At 34.7% G+C, this 20,194-nt stretch overlaps 3 protein-coding genes across 6 annotated transcripts; 2 read left to right on the plus strand and 1 right to left on the minus strand.

Moving 5' to 3' along the window:
* The first annotated feature begins 2,157 nt into the window (after window positions 1–2,157).
* Window positions 2,158–3,425, plus strand: LOC131602523 (protein PHLOEM PROTEIN 2-LIKE A1-like). Its single transcript, XM_058874655.1, has 3 exons — window positions 2,158–2,582; window positions 2,679–2,797; window positions 2,886–3,425. Exons 1-3 carry the CDS (start codon window positions 2,181–2,183, stop codon window positions 3,253–3,255), a joined length of 891 nt encoding a protein of 296 aa, XP_058730638.1. The 5' UTR covers window positions 2,158–2,180; the 3' UTR covers window positions 3,256–3,425.
* A 201-nt stretch (window positions 3,426–3,626) lies between these two features.
* Window positions 3,627–9,427, minus strand: LOC131602522 (lecithin-cholesterol acyltransferase-like 4). The gene is made up of 10 exons (XM_058874654.1): window positions 8,918–9,427; window positions 8,697–8,815; window positions 7,673–7,808; window positions 7,482–7,533; window positions 6,913–7,013; window positions 5,945–6,127; window positions 5,538–5,695; window positions 5,335–5,389; window positions 4,798–4,851; window positions 3,627–4,285 (listed from the first exon to the last, which is right to left on the minus strand). Exons 1-10 carry the CDS (start codon window positions 9,251–9,253, stop codon window positions 3,869–3,871), a joined length of 1,611 nt encoding a protein of 536 aa, XP_058730637.1. The 5' UTR covers window positions 9,254–9,427; the 3' UTR covers window positions 3,627–3,868.
* Window positions 9,428–16,131: 6,704 nt separating this feature from the next.
* On the plus strand, window positions 16,132–19,959 carry LOC131607381 (cytochrome c6, chloroplastic-like). 4 transcript variants are annotated; one of them, XM_058879392.1, is made up of 7 exons: window positions 16,132–16,270; window positions 16,376–16,508; window positions 16,841–16,938; window positions 17,011–17,042; window positions 17,138–17,201; window positions 17,560–17,745; window positions 19,575–19,959. In XM_058879392.1, exons 1-6 carry the CDS (start codon window positions 16,211–16,213, stop codon window positions 17,698–17,700), a joined length of 528 nt encoding a protein of 175 aa, XP_058735375.1. In that variant the 5' UTR covers window positions 16,132–16,210; the 3' UTR covers window positions 17,701–17,745; window positions 19,575–19,959. The 4 variants fall into 4 exon arrangements, with proteins under 4 accessions (XP_058735375.1, XP_058735374.1, XP_058735376.1 ...); XM_058879391.1 differs by having other exon boundaries at window positions 19,584–19,959; XM_058879393.1 differs by lacking the exon at window positions 19,575–19,959 and adding an exon at window positions 18,666–19,464.
* Window positions 19,960–20,194: the final 235 nt, after the last annotated feature.

The raw sequence follows: 20,194 nt of genomic DNA on the forward strand, positions 1-20,194 counted from the left end.
CAACGCCACCCCCACAACGTTTTTAAGTTGCATATTGTAGTTACATATTCGACTGAGAAAATAAATCATACAACTCAATGACTTACATTTTATATGACAAATATAATTATTTTAGAACAAAACTCGACTCATGCTCACTATTACTGATTTGAAGCAAGACGTTAGACATCTCAATTCTGAACTTGAAGGATTGACAAAATCTTTATGCATGCTAAATTATGAAGATGATAAACTTGATGAAATTTGGAGTATAAGCAAACCTACAAAGAATACGAAGGAACTTTTTCAACTATTGTGTTACTTTTGGTGTTGTTGTTAGAGGAAAAGTTATTGGAAAGGGCCAGTTGGACTATCCTGGTCTTCGTTGTCTTATGTGTTGTTGGTTGATGGTCTTACTGTCATTCTCATCATCATCAGTTAACTATGTGATCAAGATTCAAGCATTAAGTTTAATAGCTAAGAATGCACTATTACACATATCTAAAGTTGAAGAAACTAATTTGTGGCACAGGAAGCTTGGGCACTTGAATCTCAGAAGAATGAGGAAAATTATTGTAAAAAAAAAAACTAGCTTAATTGCAACTTTGGTCCCTCCATTTTGTCTTTTTTTCGATTTTGGTCCCCCCATTTTTAAAACCACGATTTTGGTCTCCCTTCTGAATTTTCTGTTGAAAAAGAGACAGAAATAGGGACTAATTTTACCGAAAAAAGCAAAATAGGGGGCGAAAATTGCACAGAAAACTTAAAAAGGTGACTAAAATAGTGGTTTTTAAAATAGAGGGATCAAAATCAAGAAAAAAACAAAATAGGCGGACTAAAGTTGCAATTAAGCCAAAAAACTATTATGGGCATACATGATCTCAAGATCGAAGAAGGTAAAATTTGTGAAGAATTGTCAGGTTGGGAGGCAAACCAAGATGTCACCTAAGAAGGTTTAACATCTTACAGCTACTCATGTTTTTGAATTATTTAATATGAATCTTATGAGACCTATGCAAGTTGAGAGTCTTGGAGGTAAGAGATGTGTTTTTGTGTGTGTTAATGACTAATTCAAATACACCTAGGTGGAGTTTATTTATGAAAAGTCAGACACCTTCGTTGTTTTGATACTTTTTGTCATCCTCTACAACGTGAAAAGGGAGAAGATTGGCAATATCATTAGCATTTGAAACGATCATGGCAGAGAATTCGAGAGCTCCAACTTCTCTTCTTTCTGCACTGCTGAAAGAATTTTTCATGAGCTCTCTGCCCTCATCAGACCTCACCAAAATGGAACTGTCAATAGAAAGAATCGTTCCTTGCAATAAATGATTAGCGTAATGATCCATGTCAAACATCTTTTATATCCCTTTTGGATAGAACCAATGGACATTGCTTATCATATTCATAACCAAATAACAATTCAACCTTATATTAAGGTTACTCGATATGAAATGATGAGATTGAGAGAAGGTGAAACAATTTTTGTTGAAGTTTTTCTCTCAAAGAAATATTTTACCATCAATCCTTTGCATCAGTAAAAATATTTTAAGAAAATCATCCATTAAAAATAATAGAACATGTCAAAACTACCTCGATTAGACAAGAAAATGTTATTTAATGTCTATTCTGTTATAAATAAAAGTCAAAATGTCAATTCAAACAAAATATATTAAAATTTTGATTGCTTATTTATCTAATATTTAAATACAAAGAAGTTAAAACACCAATTAGACTTTAAAAAAACAAAGAATATCACCAATTTTATTTTTGGTGTTCTTGAAAAAATTTAACAAATACTTTTCCTATGTCATTATGCTATATAATTACCTGTATGCCGATGCTATCAAAGAATTTTCTGAGGAGCTTTTGCCCCTATTGCAACCTTCTGAAGAATAAAAATTTTCATTTGCACGTCTCTTCAAGCACTAAACTCTTAACCATTAGACCAACCAAACATATGATATCATAATTCAAACATCATAAACATTTAATTAGTGCAACCTTCCAAAATATTTTAAAACTTATCTCACAATATGTTCAACAGGAATATAATAAATAAAATATTCCAAAATCATCTAACTCACGGTCTGAGGCAAATATTCCCTATTAGAGAATATATTACTTTCTAAAATATTACTACTTAGTTTTGTATATAAAGAAGAAAAGCACAAATAATAACATATAGCATATGAATTGAAATGGGGGCTAATCTATCAGAATTAGAGCAACAACAACAGCAACAACCAGAACAACAGCCTCAAACACATCATCATTCACAGTCACAGCCACGACAAAATCTTCATCAACCAAATGAACCAACCAATAAGGAAGAATTCCGATCACCTTCCAGAAGCGAAAATTTGTTGCTGTCTCCTCGAAAAAGCACAGAACCCTCCAGAAAGGTGGTACAAAATGGCCCAGTTGTGAAAGCCAAATATGAGACTCAATCAGCAGCATCTAAACCTTTGATCAAAGAACTAAGTTTTCCACATAACTATGAGAATATATTGAAGGATGCAGACTCACCAGTTAATAAGTCATCCAGGGAGAAGATGTTTGATCAACTAAATGCTGGCGTGTTCTTACATCGTAAGACTAAGGCAAGTTTCAAACTAAATGAATCTTTGAGTTTTTATTTTTACTTGTTAATGAAACTGTTATTTATGTATCGAACAAACTATTATCGTTGTTTGTAGAAATATTGGGTTGAGAAGAAGTCCAAGGCCAACTGTTTTATGTTGTATGCAAGAGCACTATCAATCACTTGGGCAGAGAATCCACTTTACTGGGAATGGAAACAGCAAAAAGATGCAAGGTACATATATCTTATGATAATTTCAGTGTTGTAGCATATTATGTCACATAATTGTTTAGTCCTAATTATAGCAAGATATGTTTTGTAGTGACGGGATGACTGAGGTGGCTGAACTGGTGAGTGTTTGCTGGCTAGAAGTGCATGGAAAATTCGACACTAGAAAGCTTTCACCTGGAATTCTATATCAAGTTTTGTTTTGTGTAAAGTTGATAGATCCAGCTCAGGGTTGGGAACTGCCGGTAAATGTGAGACTTGTTCTTCCAGGAGGAAAGAAGCAGCAATACAAGATGAATCTAATGGAGATGTTAAGAGGAAGGTGGATAGAGGTTCCAGTTGGTGAGTTTGTAGCATCTGAAAAAGATGGCGGTGAGATGGAGATATCTATGTTTGAATATGAAGGTGGTATGTGGAAGCAGGGTCTTGTTATCAAAGGCATTGCAATCAAACCAAAGGAATAGGAATAATGTTTATGTAATGTGGCAAGAAAGCTTGGTTTCTTTTGTAATAAATAAAACAAACAAATCACCATGAATAGTCCTTTGGAAAGTTCATAATATTATGCATACTATACTGCTGTATATGACCATCTATTTTTAATGAAAATTATCCTAGTTAAATTTTATGATCATTTCTCAGATGTTTAAAAGCAAACATAACTGGTATAGTGCTGTAAGTCATCAGCATCAACTATCTTCCCTGATCATTATATCAAAGGATTGAATTAGTTTAAGAAAGTTCAAGTTACAGATCCTCATTTTCCTTCCAGTTCCAATAGTTATTCCATAGGATAACAAAAAATGAAAAACATAAAAGATATTAATAGAAAAAGTTGTGAAGCAAATAAATATAATTTTTCCATTGAACTTTGTACATAGGCTGATACAAATATTAATAGCACGCCACTCTTCACAAAGTTATTATTTTATCACAACTGACACAGACAAGTTATACAGCATAGAACATTGAGGAATATGGTGGCAGCATCATATGAATGTTTTTATATATACAGAGATGTTGGCCACAAACAAATATACATCAAGTATTCCCACCATGTTCACGTGCACGAACGGTTCATGAGGCATCGATTGAAACAGCTAGTGCATTCAGTTCAATGTGCTGTTTACCATCATTACCAGGATGAACAAAGACAGTAGCATGAGCCTCAGAATGCGATTTAATGGCTCCTTCTTGCGAAACTGATATTGAGCTCAAGGAAATTTCATCACCAGTAATACTTTGACCATCTTGGTCATTGGAAATAACTTCCCATTCCTCTTTAAGGGATGTTACTACTAGACCCTTTTCGGTATGCCTCTCTATTTCAAAAGCAGTGGGTAGAATCACATAATCATTGACAGGATTGTAAAAGGGATCAGGATCTCCTGCCCTCAGCCAGTGCTTGAGAATCCTGAATAGATGAGGCTCACAAAGGATTCCTCGATGCTCCCCTGGGATTCCAACCCTTTCCTCCGCATCGAAGCCATCAGCCTGCATACAAGGCCAAAAGATAAAGCATTATTAAAACAAACAGTATTTTATGATAATGGTGGATGTACTAGAGGTAAATGGACAGAAAAAAGCGCAGACGTGTAAGGATGCCTAAGAGGAATTAATTAGCATATACTGTAATTTTTTTTATAAAAGAGTACTACTGTAGAACCTACACCAGAAATGTGATCTCATGAGCAGAGTAGTGTCTCTTCAAATGACACGGGTGATAAAAAAAGTGGAAGGAATTTCAAATACAGTTGTGAAATTATGGTAAATAGTAGAACATCCACAAATTCTATTAGCAAATAAAATTTTCCCACATAACTAAACTTGATCATAAGATGCATGATGACAGTTTAGCCAGACTCTTTCTTCAATTGTAGAAATAACTTAATTGGTTTAACATCAAGAAAAATGGTACAAGATTGGAAACCTAAGAATACCTTTCATGACACTCTTAGATTCAATAAATCACCAATTGCATAAAGATATGAGGAGAGTTAACAAACCTTAGCTGACTCTACTGGAACTGTTCCATCACCATCAACACACACCAATCTGGGCTGAATATTATAAAATAAAGTCAGACTTTGTAGACTAAGAAAATGAAATGCCTAGGTAGTAGTTTACACAGATGTTACACAACACAATAAAGTAAAATCTGCACATACGAAATAGAAGATAAAACAAAGGAAATAGATATGAGTTGAAGTAGTTATAGATTTAAGTTGAGGCAAGAGAAGAGGTTGCCGCATTCCGAATTCAAGATGATTTTGAAGGCTTAAAAGCTATTACAAAAATTAGGGGAATCAAAATACACACAAGCTTTTTTAACTAATTAAAAAAAATTATAAAATAAGGACCAAATCACATATGCAAATTGGCCAGACTTTTTCCAAAGGAAGTACGGATAAAAAGTTGTACTGCAAACTAGGGGAATCAATAATGTGTCCACTGAACCATATGGCCTTGGCTACCCTTAGATAGGTAAGATGCACCAATACATATGAATGTATATTTGGAAATTGAAACAATTACAAATGTACCTGTAAATAACGTAACTCGTGCAGATCTGAAACAGGCTTGTTTGCATTTCCATAGCTGCAGAATAGTTGTCATGTAAAGTGACGGTCACATATTAAAAGGAATACCAAATATCTACGAGAATGTACTAGACCAATCCCAGTGCAATTAATACGCAATCTAAGGGCAAAAGCGGTATGACCCAGTGAATTGATAGAGACATTACCAAATGCTATGAGGCGTCCGAAGATTGGTCCCATAAATATTGTAAAATTTAATGCCCGGCGGAAGTTTGGCAGAAGATAGAATCTCCCGTGTTTTGTTTGCCCATTCCAAAATCTCTGAGTTGAAGGGCAGATCCAATTCCTCACCATCATAATTAAGCTGGACATCAAACCAATCTAAATTAAGGTGCATACAACTAAATATCCTAGACAACTATGTCTTGAATAGTAACATATCTATTCTCAAACATATAAATGTATTTCCAGCCAGTGTTGTCAAATAGCAGTTATAGTGTAGTGGAATTTGAACAAAAAATGTTTTGCAATACATTATTTAAACCCAATCATATTTGCTAAGTTCAAGTAAACTGCAAGCTGAGCAAGGTAGAGCTTGTAAGTTGTAACTCACTTTGTTGTTTAAAAGAGCTTGCTTCAAAACCTCGACAGTATCACATGGCGGATATGACTCAAGAATAACATGAGATTTCCCATCTGAATGAAGTCTCTCACGCCACAATTCCAGAACAGGAATGTGTTGCCAATCAAAATTAGGACAGGCCATCAGTTCATATATCGATGGACATTCAATCAGCTGTGACACGGAACAATCTTCATTAAGTAATTTTGAAAACCAATGCATCTAAATCCCAAAAGAAAAAGCTCAAAATGTATTATAAGTTCATACCAAAATGCGCACATTAAAATAAAATACACATGCAAGATTATGCTTATACAATCGTGTGCATAGGAAAGAAGAAAAACATTATAACAGACACTTCATTATGTTTATACAATCTTGCGCATAGGAAAGAAGAAAAACATTATAACAGAGAACACTGCATCATACAATACATGGAAAATACAAATGGGGCAATCAATGTCAAGTGATCAATGCACGAAAAACTATATATAACTATAATATTATAACTTGTACAAACTATAAATAATAGTAGCCAAGACTAGATTATATTTTTTTCTTGTGCTTTATGTCACTGCATACTATTTTGCTTTTGATATGAGCATAGAAATCAAAAGAATGATTGTGAATTTTGATTATCATTTAATTATTTTGCCTTTTGGCTTTGATTTCATCAGTATTTTCCTTTTCCTTCATGCTGGTCAATTAACATTTAATACCTCTGCACAGCTATATCACTGAAGGATAAACTGTTGAGACAGTCGAATAAACTCAGAAATCATACAAGTATTAAATACTCAGCACCCTCAAATATCTGTATCCAACAGATATCAGAGATAATAATATATACCACAAGAGAAAGGTAGGATGACTATGACAAGTCCCTGTAATAGGGATTGGTTGCACTAATAATTGAAGTTAACACACAAATTCAGAAGGCCAAAATAATTGATCAGTACCAACTGGTGCATGCTCCATTTGGAAATAAAAAAGTTTTGCTCCCATCCTTCCACAAATGACATTCCATTTAAAAAGGTAGAATTGGTACATCCAGGTGCACCTGCATAACAACACACAGCTACGTCATGATGGTAAAAAAATGATTTAAGAAAACTCTATCTAGCTGCAAGAAGGCAGATGATATAAAAACCAATCAGAGAGAATCTGAAGAGTTTCAAAACAGAAGAAATTATGCGAAAAAGAATTGAGCTAACGTGAAGAGTTACCATTAAAAGGCATGATGGTAACAAACGCCATAAATAAACTATATTTCCTTTTCTTTATTATTTTTCCTCCAATATTTTAACAAGTAACAACCCTCCTTTTGATGCAAATTTTTGTGCATCAACTATTTACTCTCTACCGCATACAGATGACATTGCTCTCTCTAATAAGATTAAGGAAATCAAATTTCCAACAGTCCCAGCTTTACAAATTGCATTGAAGTGCTAGAAGAATCATATTCGTCAAATATCCTTAATGTTTACTTCTGATCTTCTGAGTATATACAGAATAGAATATTTCTTACCCTGGAATGGTGCAGCAATTGCAATCCAATTCTTAACATATTTCTCAAAAATCTGCAAACGACAACAAAATTGCGAACTTTACATATCAGCAGTGAAAAACATCCAAGGTTTTGATGGATATAAATGACAAGGTTAAAGAAAACTACAAAATAAAGTAAAATTGATTTAGGAAGCTTGATGTATGTATTACATCACTATGCAGGGACAAGAAACATTTCACCAAAAGACCACCCATAGAATGACTTATGAGATTTATCTTTTTCCCTCCGGAAGCATTATAAATTAATTCTAACTTCGTAGCAAGCCGATCCATTGTTTCCTGCAACCTGAATGAAAATAATCACAATTGTTAACGACTTTATCTTTAGGATTATGGAAAATGATATCACTGGGAAATTTAACAACAAAACAAAACAAAAAAACAATTTGGCGATGGCGATTCAGATAAAGTATTTACAAAATTTTAGTCTACTTTAGGGTATGCTTGTTTGACAGATAACAACTTCCTGAGAACACTATTGCTTTTGTAAAAATAACCACAAATATAAATACAGGATACAAATATTATTAACAATGAAGTGCCTCTTTAGATTGTCATCTAAGCATCTATCTACAGACATAAGCACTTCTGAGACGGTTTGACAGAACCTATAAAAAAAGCTTATGGCTTCATAGTTGTTTTCACTGCAAGATAGCTGATAAAAATAGCGTATAGCTTATATAAAAACCAATTTAAATTTATTTTATATTTTGGTCTTGAAATGGCTTATACATGAGCGTTTTCCAGGCACTAAACTACAAATTTAGCTATTTAAACAAACAGGGTCAGAGTTTATTATAAAAATGAGATAGAATCTAACTTTATCTTGCATAAAGACAAAATGAACTAATCTCCAGTGGCGGAGAGCCAAAATTCCTCCATACCAGACGCTTTGTGGCGCCGTTATAGCGGAAAACCCCGCAATACTGGCCGATATTCGCCATTGCGGCAAGCCCAAAAACAGCCATGTATATACGCCATAGCGCCGAAATTGCGGAAATTTGATAACATTGCTAGTCTCATAAAATATAAAGATACAAAGAATGGAATGTCCAAAAAAAATTAAGCTAAATTAATTTGGGTAAGTAATGAAAAGGGAATGGACTCATTTTTCAAGTTCAATCAAATCATTATCATTAACCGTTCCTGTTCCAGTTTACGATTAGTTAACTACCTATTGCTTTGTCGAAAATCATATCCAAAGCCAAAAAGTGACTTCCCCTCTTGATACCCCCATTTCTGCATTTGAACTATCATGTCATGGAAATAATATACAGCCTCACTTCCAATCACCTGAATCACAAAACGAATACATACATGGTTCAACAATCAATTCTTCAGCTATCAGCAATGCAATTCACACAACAACTCAGTTCAAAATTAAAACACACATACCAAATCCGGATCCAAAACATCAATAGCGTGGAGTCCATGCCTATCTTCAGGAACCACAATAGTCGATTTTGGATCCATCGTTACAGTTTTACCAGTAGCAGGATCATAACGTGACCAAAGCTTAGTTTTCAGCTTATACTCAGCGGATAAAAACCGAACCCAAACCCTTTCCTGGCTACCGTCGGTATTAACAGCATTAAGGATTGATCCACCAACGCCGGGTACCAATAACACAGGATCGAGATCAGGGTTGACGTAGGTTTGGGATTGGGGCTTCTTCAAGAGACGCAGCCATAGCTCGATGGATCGAATGACGTCCTCCAACAACATCGTCATCGACAAATGGAAACCCTAATGAGAATGATGAAATTGGTTGAATTGGGATTAGGGTTTGAATTTGGGGAAGGTGTTGTTGAATACGCCAGCGAGGAAGAAGGAAGGAATGAAACGGATTATGGAGATGGATAAAACTTTGAGCTGGATGATTGCTAATTGTGTCAGACTTTCTACGTGGATTTCGCTATTCTAATAAATACTATTTATTCTTTGAAAAAGATATCTAACTAAGTTTTGATGTCTCCACTTTACTTTCTATTTTTTTTTTTTTTTTCACAGTTTCATAATTGGGACAACTTCTCTACCCATCATAAAAAGATAGGCAGTGTACATTCTACCAATCAGATGACACCATTTAATTTGTATGTATTTAATTATTTATCCTATAGAACAATTGTTTGATGTTTTCAATGTATTTTACACTAAAGGTAACCTTACCCACCTTTTTGAGATGGGTAAATAAGAATTCACCTTCATATTTATATTGTTTTTTTTTGTTTTTAATTATAACTATAAGTTGAATTTGAGAAAAGCAGCACCAAACCGCACCATTAATTAGGGGTGTTCGCGGTGCGGTTTTGACGTAAAAAATCATCCGAACCGCAAGAGGAAATAGTGTGCGGTTCGGTTTGGTTCGGTTGGCTTTTAGAAATAAAACCGAACCAAACCAAATCAAATCAATGTGGTTTGGATTGGTTCGGTTAGTTCGGTTTTTTTTTACAAAAATTTATTGAGCCATACATACACATATTGATGACAACATAACTTTGTATTTAGTCACTTATGCGTTATCAAATAACAATAAAATTCATCATATTTGGATAACAACTTTTTATTTAATATACAAAAATAATATTAGATAAAAGTAGAATAAAAAACATAAAATAGTAGCATAAAATAATATCAAAAACATTATAATGAAATATAAAAAAAAGGAGATGAAATATTAGAGAAGATGAAAAAGAAAGAGCAGAAGAGATGCGATTAGATTAGAAAATGAACATTAAAAACGTAATTGGAAGAGAGAATAGTAGAATAAAAATAATAAGATGAAAAGGAAAGAACTTAAGAGATGAAAGACTAGAAAAGAACATGTGATATGCATTTGGAAAAAAATATGAGAAGAAGGTGCAATATCGCTAGGAGAGATTTGAGAAGACTTAAACTGAAACCTTAAGCGTGGGGAAGAGAAAATCATTTCTAATCGTAAGGTTAAGGCATAATAGGTGTGAGTTTGGGTTGGATATAAGTTAATTGGAGTTTGGGGGTTGTAACATAATGCGGTTTGTTTTGGTTTGGTTCGGTTTGTAAAATACAAACCGCAAACCGAACCGAACCACGCGGTTTGTTAAAAAATGGCCCAAACACATCCGAACCAAATGCGGTTTTTTGCGGTTTCGGTTTGGTTTGGTTCGGTTTTGCGGTTTTCTATTGGGCCGGTTTGGTTTTGAACACCCCTACCATTAATTATGAGAATTTCGTATAATCACCACTATTTATTTTAAAGTCTTAATTTTTTTAGAGATATATCTTTAGGCGCACCATTTTTTTTTATCGTCAGATTTATTCTGGAGATACATATATGTAATGTGGTCGATTTGTGAATGATTCTAATATCAAATAATGTTATATCATATTCTAAGATTTGGCTATAATAACGATATGAATAAAACGACATATGTAAAGTTATAACTCAAGATTACACAAATTTAATCCAAAAGTTACACTGAAGTCAATAAACAAAATACAATTCAAAATGTATCAAAAGTACAAATACAATAATCTATTGCGTATGACAGACTATGAGTCGGCTTCGCCTTCGTCTCCCCACGTTTCTACACTGCTCCTGTACTATAGAGCCTATCGAGCCTCCGTCATCATGGCATCTATAATACCCCTCGCCTTAGAGCCATCCAGAATGAGTCATCCATCAATATGCACCTTCCCAATCTTCATGATCTGACGACACCTAGACAAGACATAATTAGCATGATCAGCCTGAGCTTGATTCTCCTTTAGTATCTACTGATGAGTTGGTCTATGTGGGTCTCTTAGAGCATCCTGTATCACATAAGAATGTGACACCCGGAAGAACCATCAGACGTATAATAGTCTATGTAGCTCTAGTTGTTCGGTGTTATGGTACTTCGTGCCTTATCTGGTACCAGATGATTAATATAATCATCAAACTTTGCATCCATATCTATACGCTTCAGAGTAGGAGTAGTAGATACGAAAAGATCTTTGGGAATATACTACATGAAGCCAAACTGATGCATGACGCGCTCAGGCAGATGACGAGCCTTCATACGCGACCCGTAAGCCAACCATCCAGAGTATAAGACAATGTCATCAAAGAGAACCACATCTGGTGATTGACGTATATATGGAAGTATATCCTCAAAGATCAAGTTGTCATATACACTCTAAACGGCTTTGTTGCCTTGTTTTCTCTGAGTTGGACGAATGTAGAAGCACACAGCTCATCCTCAGTGTAAGTCGGCTCGAGTGACCAACCAGAGATGCGTGGGAAGTGTTTTAGGATCCAGACCTGAAAACAAGAATCATTATTTAGTAACGGTATTGCAATAATTAACAAAATGACACACAAGCAATAGAAGACCGGGAAATGTTACCGTCAAAAGTGTGATATTGTTTGTCACCTACTTCTTGTTCCATATACAACATTCATGTAACTTAGAGTATTAGTAGACCAAACAAACGGCTCCCTAATTGTACTCATGGGTCTGCTCAAAGTCCTCAAAGTACCGAAGGTACAATGACATCCACATAAGTGGCACTATTGTCCACAAAATGGCAGTGCCAACCAAATACAATAGGTATGCTCTCGTAACATACGCTTTGTGCTGCCCTACCTGCTCGACATTACCATCATCTGCATGATGTGCTTTCGCTATCTCATTATCAAACACCTTTTACAAATAGCTAAACCTAGCATGAGTCTCGCAAGTCTTGTGAAACTCCTTCACACCACTATTTAGTTCAACTCCTAAGCATTCTACCATCAACTTCAGTCCCTCTTCTTTTGTCACACTTCCCATGATATAAAAATCCCCCTAACTAGAAGATGACACAGACGCGCGACATCGTCCAGTGTGATAAACTTCTCAGCATGTGGTAGATGGAAGAATGATGTCTTCGCATGCCATGTCTCTACAAAAGCATTAATTATACCATGGTTAATTGTAGTATAATCATTCTTGCTCAAATCACGCAACCCCAATTGCTACAAAAATTCCTAAAACCATAACTCATTGGGCTCTTCCAAGCGAGTTATCTTCAGCATATCGTTAATGATTTTTAGCGGATCATGTTCCTGCATACAAGGTTTAATAAGAATTATTGAAACAAACAAAAGTTAATAATAAAACAAACACAGTTTTAAATGAATAATTCCAACTAAATTTTACCTCTTCGTCCCATATATGTTTGGCAACATCGTTCGAGTAAAGAGGCAACAATGATAAGTCTGAAGGGCCTCCTCCAAAATCCTAAGATGTCGCAAGTGAGGCCTTTGGTATGGGCCAATGATGCATCAAGTGACGCCTAGGACTTAGATTCCTATGATGCCTCAGGTGTCGTCTGGGCCAGTGATGCATCAATTATCGCCTGGGACTCAGATACCTATGACGCTTCAAGTGTCGCCTAGGACTATGATGCATTAGATACCGCCGGTGTGGCCTGGGACTGGGGTACCTCAGGTGTCGCTTGGGACTTTGATGTCTCTCATGCCTTAGTTACCTGAATAGGTGAACTCGTGTGTCTAATTGAATGATAGAAGCGGGGAGATATGAGCAGGGGAACCTCGCCTACTACAAGAGGACAAAGAAGAAGACAGAGATACATGAGCCCTGAAACCTAAAGCCGCCTCCGCATCAACCTATCTAGAGGTAATAGGAGCTTGGGATGGTTGACTTTTTCCCTCCGAACAGATGCATGTTGTGCAATCCTACCGTGTCTCAATATGGATTATCTGTCAGCCATATCTCTTATAAACAGATAAGACAAACGTTACACAATGACTCGTGTTCAAAAAAGGAAAAAGACTGCAGGTATACTTATTCCAGAGATGCATCTCCGGTTTTTAGGTAAACATTGAATTTTTTTGGAGATGCATCTCCGAAAATTCCTACCACTTCAAGCACCGTCAATCGGAAAATGCAAACCCTTAAAACCTCAAAAAAAATTAATTGATCGTTGTTAGTTCTCTGTTTTTAGGATTGGCTTAATTTTTGTAAAACAAATAAGAATATCGATAATGTAATAAATAAGAAAAACAGGTACAACAAAGAAGTCCCACTAAAATGAAATAACATGTTATGTTGAAGTAATTCAACATCTGGAATAACATGTCACATGGGATGTTGCGACATTATGCCTGAGCTGAAGTGAAGTGTTTTAATTAAATCTGTGTGATTTAATTACTACAGAAGAATGCATAATATTCAGGGATAATATGCAAATAAAATAAAGGTATATATACGTAACAGGTATGAAGAATTATTTAGAAGATTTGAGGAATAAATCAAAAGAATCAAATCAGAATATTTGAAGATTATATAGTTTCTAAATATGGAGATATTCACGAAAACTAACAAATTGAAGACCTTGATTGTAGCAGAAGTAACTGCTATTATTGTAACAACAAATAAGTCATGATTGAAGGCCCAAATCCAGTTAGGTATAGGTAATAAATAGAAGCATTGTAACCTAAGTTTAGAGAGACAACCGAGAATAGAAAAGATTTATTCGTTAGGGTTTGTCGAGGTAAACCTCCCGGCTTGTGGGAATGTTACCTATGTGAACCTCGAAGTGTGTAGGTAAGAGGTGTATTGTTCTTGGAGGAAACTTTGAAGTAACTCCAAGTTAGGGTTCATAGTCAAGAGTCTTGGCTAGGGATTATCATGGAAGTATGTCTTCCAAACTGTTTGTCTATGTAATTAGAATGTTGGATCTTAGGTCGTTGCTACAACTCTTGAGACTGGGGAACTGTACAACATCACTGCGGTGTTAGGAAGTGGGATGAGGATATTCCATATCTAGAGAGGATCTAGGTAGAAGGGTCATTGGATAGAGATTAAGTGAGAAGTTGTAAAATGGGACTGTCTAGCTTCGAATTAATACTGCTGATAGTTTATCTCCAGTCAACTGAGTGTCGTACTAAGGACGTAAAGTGTTTAGGATTATGAATCCTCTATCTCTCTCTCTATAACCTTTAATTACTAAGGTGTGATCCAACCTCCTTTCTATGTAACATGGAGAGTGAAGGTCAAATATAATTCCTTTAAACCGTTAATGCCACATCAAGAGTTTCATATAATATAACCGAGCAAAAAGACATATGTTAGACTTATCCTTTCCCAACATGCTTGGATCACGAGGATTCTACATGCCACCCCCAAGTTATATATATGACCCCCCCCCCCCCCAAACAAGTGAAAGTTAAATATAACCCTACTCAATTTTTTCACCATTTCACAATTTTACAATTGAAATTGATTTTTTTTTGAAACTTCTAGGGCGATACCGAAAATTAATTGCAAATTGTAAGTGACATACCGAAAATTTCTCAATCATACCAGAAATTCTTTGAAAAAAATTGAGCGATATCGAAAATTTCAAAATTTCCAGAATACTTTTTCAAAAAATTTAGAATTTCCAAAAATTCCAGAAATTTTAAAATTTTCGGTAATATCTTCCATATCATTTTTTATAACTATTTTTTTGTTTTTCCTTTCTTTTTCAGTGAGGACAAGAGGAAAGGACAACACCATTGCCGGTAGAACCGCTAATAGACCGACACCTGCCTCTAGAGGTGCTGAGGCAGAGACTTCACAACTATGGGTTGTACGACATGCTTAGACCTATTCTCATCGGAAACGAATGACTGAGCAGGCACAGGGACATGGGCAGTTCGGTGCACCCCGACGCTGACTTGCTAGAGTTTCTGCTCCGGTGGAGGCTGATCAGGTTCCATCCGGATGCTTGAACTCAACAGGAGGATTGTTTCCGTTGAAATACACTTCTGTCTTAATTAGGAATTGAGGAAGAGACATTTTTAAAGATGTCTTTCTATATAACATATGCCACTATTTATAGAATCTTGGATTCATTCTAGACCATACAAAAATTGTCGATGAAATCATAGCCCTATAAAACTGTCGGCAAAATCCTGATCATCCAAAAAATTTGACAAAATACATTACTGGGAATTTCAGTTATCAACTAAAGTTTTGGTATAGACTGGTAAATTTTGAAATTTTCAAAATTTTTTGAAATTTCTAGAGAATTTTGTAAGATACCGGAAATTTCAAATGAACTACCGGACGTTTATGTGATACCGAAAATTTTTTAACTATATCGAAAATTTGATTCAAAAATTATTTTCTTTTTTTGAGAAAGAGTATTTATAGAATTAAGAAAGATGAGGGGGTGCCATATAATATTTCGGGGGTGGGGGTGACAAGTAGAATACTCTTAGATCCCATGTCTCTAAACTTGAATTTTGAGTCCTTTTCTCTAATGTTGGGCCATTGTTATTCTAGTGGATCATGTTGAGCTAATCCATCGTAATTAATTAACAAAATTATTTTATCCTTATATCAAATGAATATATTTAATTTATTTGAAGTAGTATCTTTAGGTAATTACTCTATATGGTCTCTATTATAAAAAAATATTTTAAAAATTTTAAAACAATCTTAATAAATAAATTATTTATTTAATTTAATGAATGTAAAAGTAAATTTTCTTTTATTCATAAAAAAAAATATTTATAAATTTTTTATCAATAGATTCAAAATAGGACTACATCCACGTGGAAGAGGTAACTTATGTAGTTATGTTATGGTATGGCCATTGCAAAGGAACATCTATCCCATTCTATAACAAGTGGACTATATGTGCCCGCATAGTTCATATTAGATAAGAAACGAAATGAAGCATGGTTGCTTAATTTCCGGTTGTACTGGTTACAATAATCTCATCCCCGTTAAGGTACAATGCTCTTGCTTCTCTCAATTAATCTTCATATGTAATCATGAATGATGATGCATGCGACCTCAGCCTCATAAAAATAGTAATTTAAGAGATTGATTACAGGATAACTTGAAAAAGGAAGAGAACCAGTTGAAGCTCATTCCTACAAAGACAAAACAAGTCAAGTTTTTCAAAACCCTGGCTCCTCCTCTTGCGGCTGCATTCCTGCTTTTTTCTCCTATTTGCGTCCCTCCAGGTTAGCTGCTATAAAAATACTAAATTGCCCCTGCATTTTTATTCAAATTGCATTACTAGCCCAGCCAATCAGTTCTTCGTTTGTTTTACTTTTTAGTAATAACATTTACTTAGTTGTACAAACTAGAAATGAAATCTCTGAAATGTGGCTGTGTCAGGGTTCATAGATAGGTGATTATGTTTAATTTATTTATTTTTAAAAATTATTAATGATGTTTTTTAAATTATTCCTGATATCGATATCGATGTGTCAGTATAATATTTCCGGTGTCCATGTTCTAATAAATGTTATTGGAGCATGAAGTTAATATTTGTTAGCTTCTTGTTCTACAGTTTCAAGTGCCCAAACCATAGATATCCTAAGAGGAGCCTCCTTGTTCCAACAAACGTGTATTGGATGTCACGATGCAGGTGGAAACATTATACAACCAGTAAGCATCATCCTCTTCAATATAACTTCTCTTAATGTTCTAGCAAATACAAATTAATTTTTTTTCTTACAGGGATCAACTCTATTCACAAAGGATTTACAAAGGTAAGTGAAGAAACCTGAGAACTCTCACTGTGAATTGCTCTGGCCTAAAGTGAAGGCATGAATCAATGTTTCTTTCTTTTGATGTTGCTGTACAGAAATGGAGTTGATACAGAAGAAGAAATCCACCGCGTCACATACTATGGCAAAGGAAGAATGCCGGTAAGATATCTTATAAGTGTTTAGTACGACCTTTTTTGAGGGCATGTAAGGCGATAACTACTGCACAGAATTTCAAATTTTTTAGGGTTGAACTATAATTAAATAGGAGCTTACAAGATATTTGTCAGGTTAAATCGTACTTAAATAGTATTTAAATAGTGCTTCTATTTATTTTGCCATGACTAAACAGTAGCTTATCTAGACAGAATCTCCAAAAATTTAAAACAACTCTGTTGTATAGACTTGAGAATTTAGAATGCACTCTTTGTCTTAATGATTATCCTTCATCCTTCATAGTTTATGTTTAGGGGCTTACATTTTCACAAACGCACATTTGAGATTCTTTAGTTTCATGTAGGGATTTGGTAAAGAGTGCAAGCCTCGAGGGCAGTGTACATTTGGAGCTCGTTTGGAAGATGAAGATATCAAGATATTGGCTGAGTTTGTCAAGTTACAAGCTGATAAAGGGTGGCCAAGTATAGAAATTGAAGAAAAATGACTTAGCAATTGAAACGTCTCTCTTCCATCCTGTCCTAATGAATTGGTACAAAGTCATTGATTTAATCGATTTATGTGCATTAGTATTTTTATAGGCTTTGGAATTTTCTGAAAACATATTTTGTGGTGCAAGAATAATTAAATAGATAAAATGATTAGGGCCGTGAGTTACTGTGAAGGGATATGAATAATATCTATATATAAATTTTTTTATTGCGAAGTATGAATAACATCTATGAAAAAAAAGTGTTATTGTAAAGAAGTATGAATAACATCTATAAAAAAAAAGTGTTATTGTAAATGGGTATGAATAACATCTATAGATGGTAGTGATGATTTGACGAGAGTCACGCACATTCTATTTTTTTCATAATAGTTTCTCTATCAATAGTAATCAAGAAAGGAGTACGACTGAGAAAGAGATAGTTAGTCTCGGTGGATTAGGCCATCTTTAAATCATCATCATGGATCAAAGCACACAATTAATGTCTTCATGAATGTGAGAATTATATATTCTAAGATTCCTATAATGATTAGTTGGCCTAAAACCTGGTCACTAAAAGGGAGCCCAACGTAATCACAAAGTTCAAAAGGTGAAGATATTTGTATTAAGAATGATGTTAGAACAATAGCGTTAGAAGAAGGCAAAATATCTGTTTCAATATTGGTTACAAAGATGATGGTTCTAGGACATGTGGAATAGGTATAAAAATGTCTTTAAAAGCACTTGATACAGGCAGGAAACCAAATTAAGACCGTAAGATAACATAATAAATTATATATTGACACTTGTTACCCTGGACAATCATGAGTGAAGTTAAGGGACGTAGACTAATAGACTTGTAGAAACCCTAATCAAATCCTTATAAAAAGGAACATATGTCAAATCAAGGTACACAAAATTCTATAAAATTTTATACCTTTCATATTTGACAATCACTGACTTGAGCGTCATACTATTTGTAGGTATAACCCCCACAGAATCAAACCAACAACCAAGATAGGAACGATCCTCATACTGGTGACAATCAAAACTTGACTATTTTGAGAAGAATTTTCCTTATCGAAAGGAACATCAGTATCGTATGTGGGAACATAAAATAACGTTCCAACCACCTTCTCAAACTTCAAGAAATGGAAAACTAGGGAAGAAGACCAACTTGCAATTTCAACCATACATGATTCGCGGCGAGCGCAGTCGTAAAAAGGAGCCCGCATTAAGATGAGGGTCTTACAACTTCATCATCTAGCACAATAAGCCAAATCCAATGAGCTCGGGCAAACAAGGCTCCCACACCTTTTCTTTTAAACGACTAGCTCTAAACTCATGTGGTCACTAACGTGGATTCACCCTAAGTGAGAAATAACACACTTTGCAACTTACTCATAAAGGGCCGAATATCAAATGATGAATTGAACACCTTACTTATAGACTTATCGGCGGTAGTTAACAGGTAATCAACACTTTTTGAGCTCCAAAACAAACAACTTGGAGAGGTTAAAATTTCAAATTACCCCCATTTCCAACCTCCCAGAATCCAGCACAACGTGATCACTAACTACATTGACAACTCGCCCTAACAGCAAGGAAGGGCTAAGGGTAACCTAAAGCATAGGCCCGATTACCCCGAGCCGAGAAACACTCCCGATACATTTCGAACAAGAACATGGAAGATCAAAGGCTAGAGGCCATTGTTGCCAAAGAATTGTACTTTCCTCATCCTCCAAAGATGATCAGTGCATTTTCATGTACATTCTTCCACTGTTTTACTTAGACATTTCTCTAGTTTTTTTTATATTAGTTTTACTATTTTATTGTATTTTTAGATTTAAGTTTATTTTTGCCTTTAATTTGAATTCATATTTTATTTTCAGCATTAACAGTTGTTTGATACAAGTTTATCGTGCAAACCATAACTTGAGTTACGGGAATCGGATTGGCTCGTTCTGATAGGCGTTGGAAAGCTAAGAGAAAGAGCTACGAATTTCATATTAAAGTCAAAAGCTGATTCAGAGTGAAGAAGTGTCAAATAATTAGTTGAAATTCCAGACTAGTTAAAATAATTAGAATTGAGTCCTTTTCTTTATGTTTTCGGGTTAGATGCCAATAGGGTCCGAATTCCCTTTTAGTACTTATAACAAATTTCGCTGCCATACTAAATTACCATGGACTATTTCCGAAAATTATAGCTTGTACTCTCATAGAGAGCTAAACCTAAGGAGTTGATCTACTGTATTAAGGTTTCAATCTTTGAGATTATTATAATGTTCAATTAAATTTCAATTTCCTTTCAAGTTTTTCCTATAAATCGTTTGCTAAATTCATGTGCAATCGTTTTCTTTATTCAATTGTTGTTATAGGATATAAATTGTTAAATTCGATTGATATTTGTGTTCCCTAAGTTGTAATCGCTTTTCAACTCAGCTTATTTGTTAATTCGCGTTATCTCTAACCGAATGCTTAACTCGGCAAACAGGAACATAATTCAAATAAT

The sequence above is a fragment of the Vicia villosa genome, linkage group LG5, assembly GCF_029867415.1.
Source record: "Vicia villosa cultivar HV-30 ecotype Madison, WI linkage group LG5, Vvil1.0, whole genome shotgun sequence".
NCBI lineage: Eukaryota > Viridiplantae > Streptophyta > Magnoliopsida > Fabales > Fabaceae > Vicia > Vicia villosa.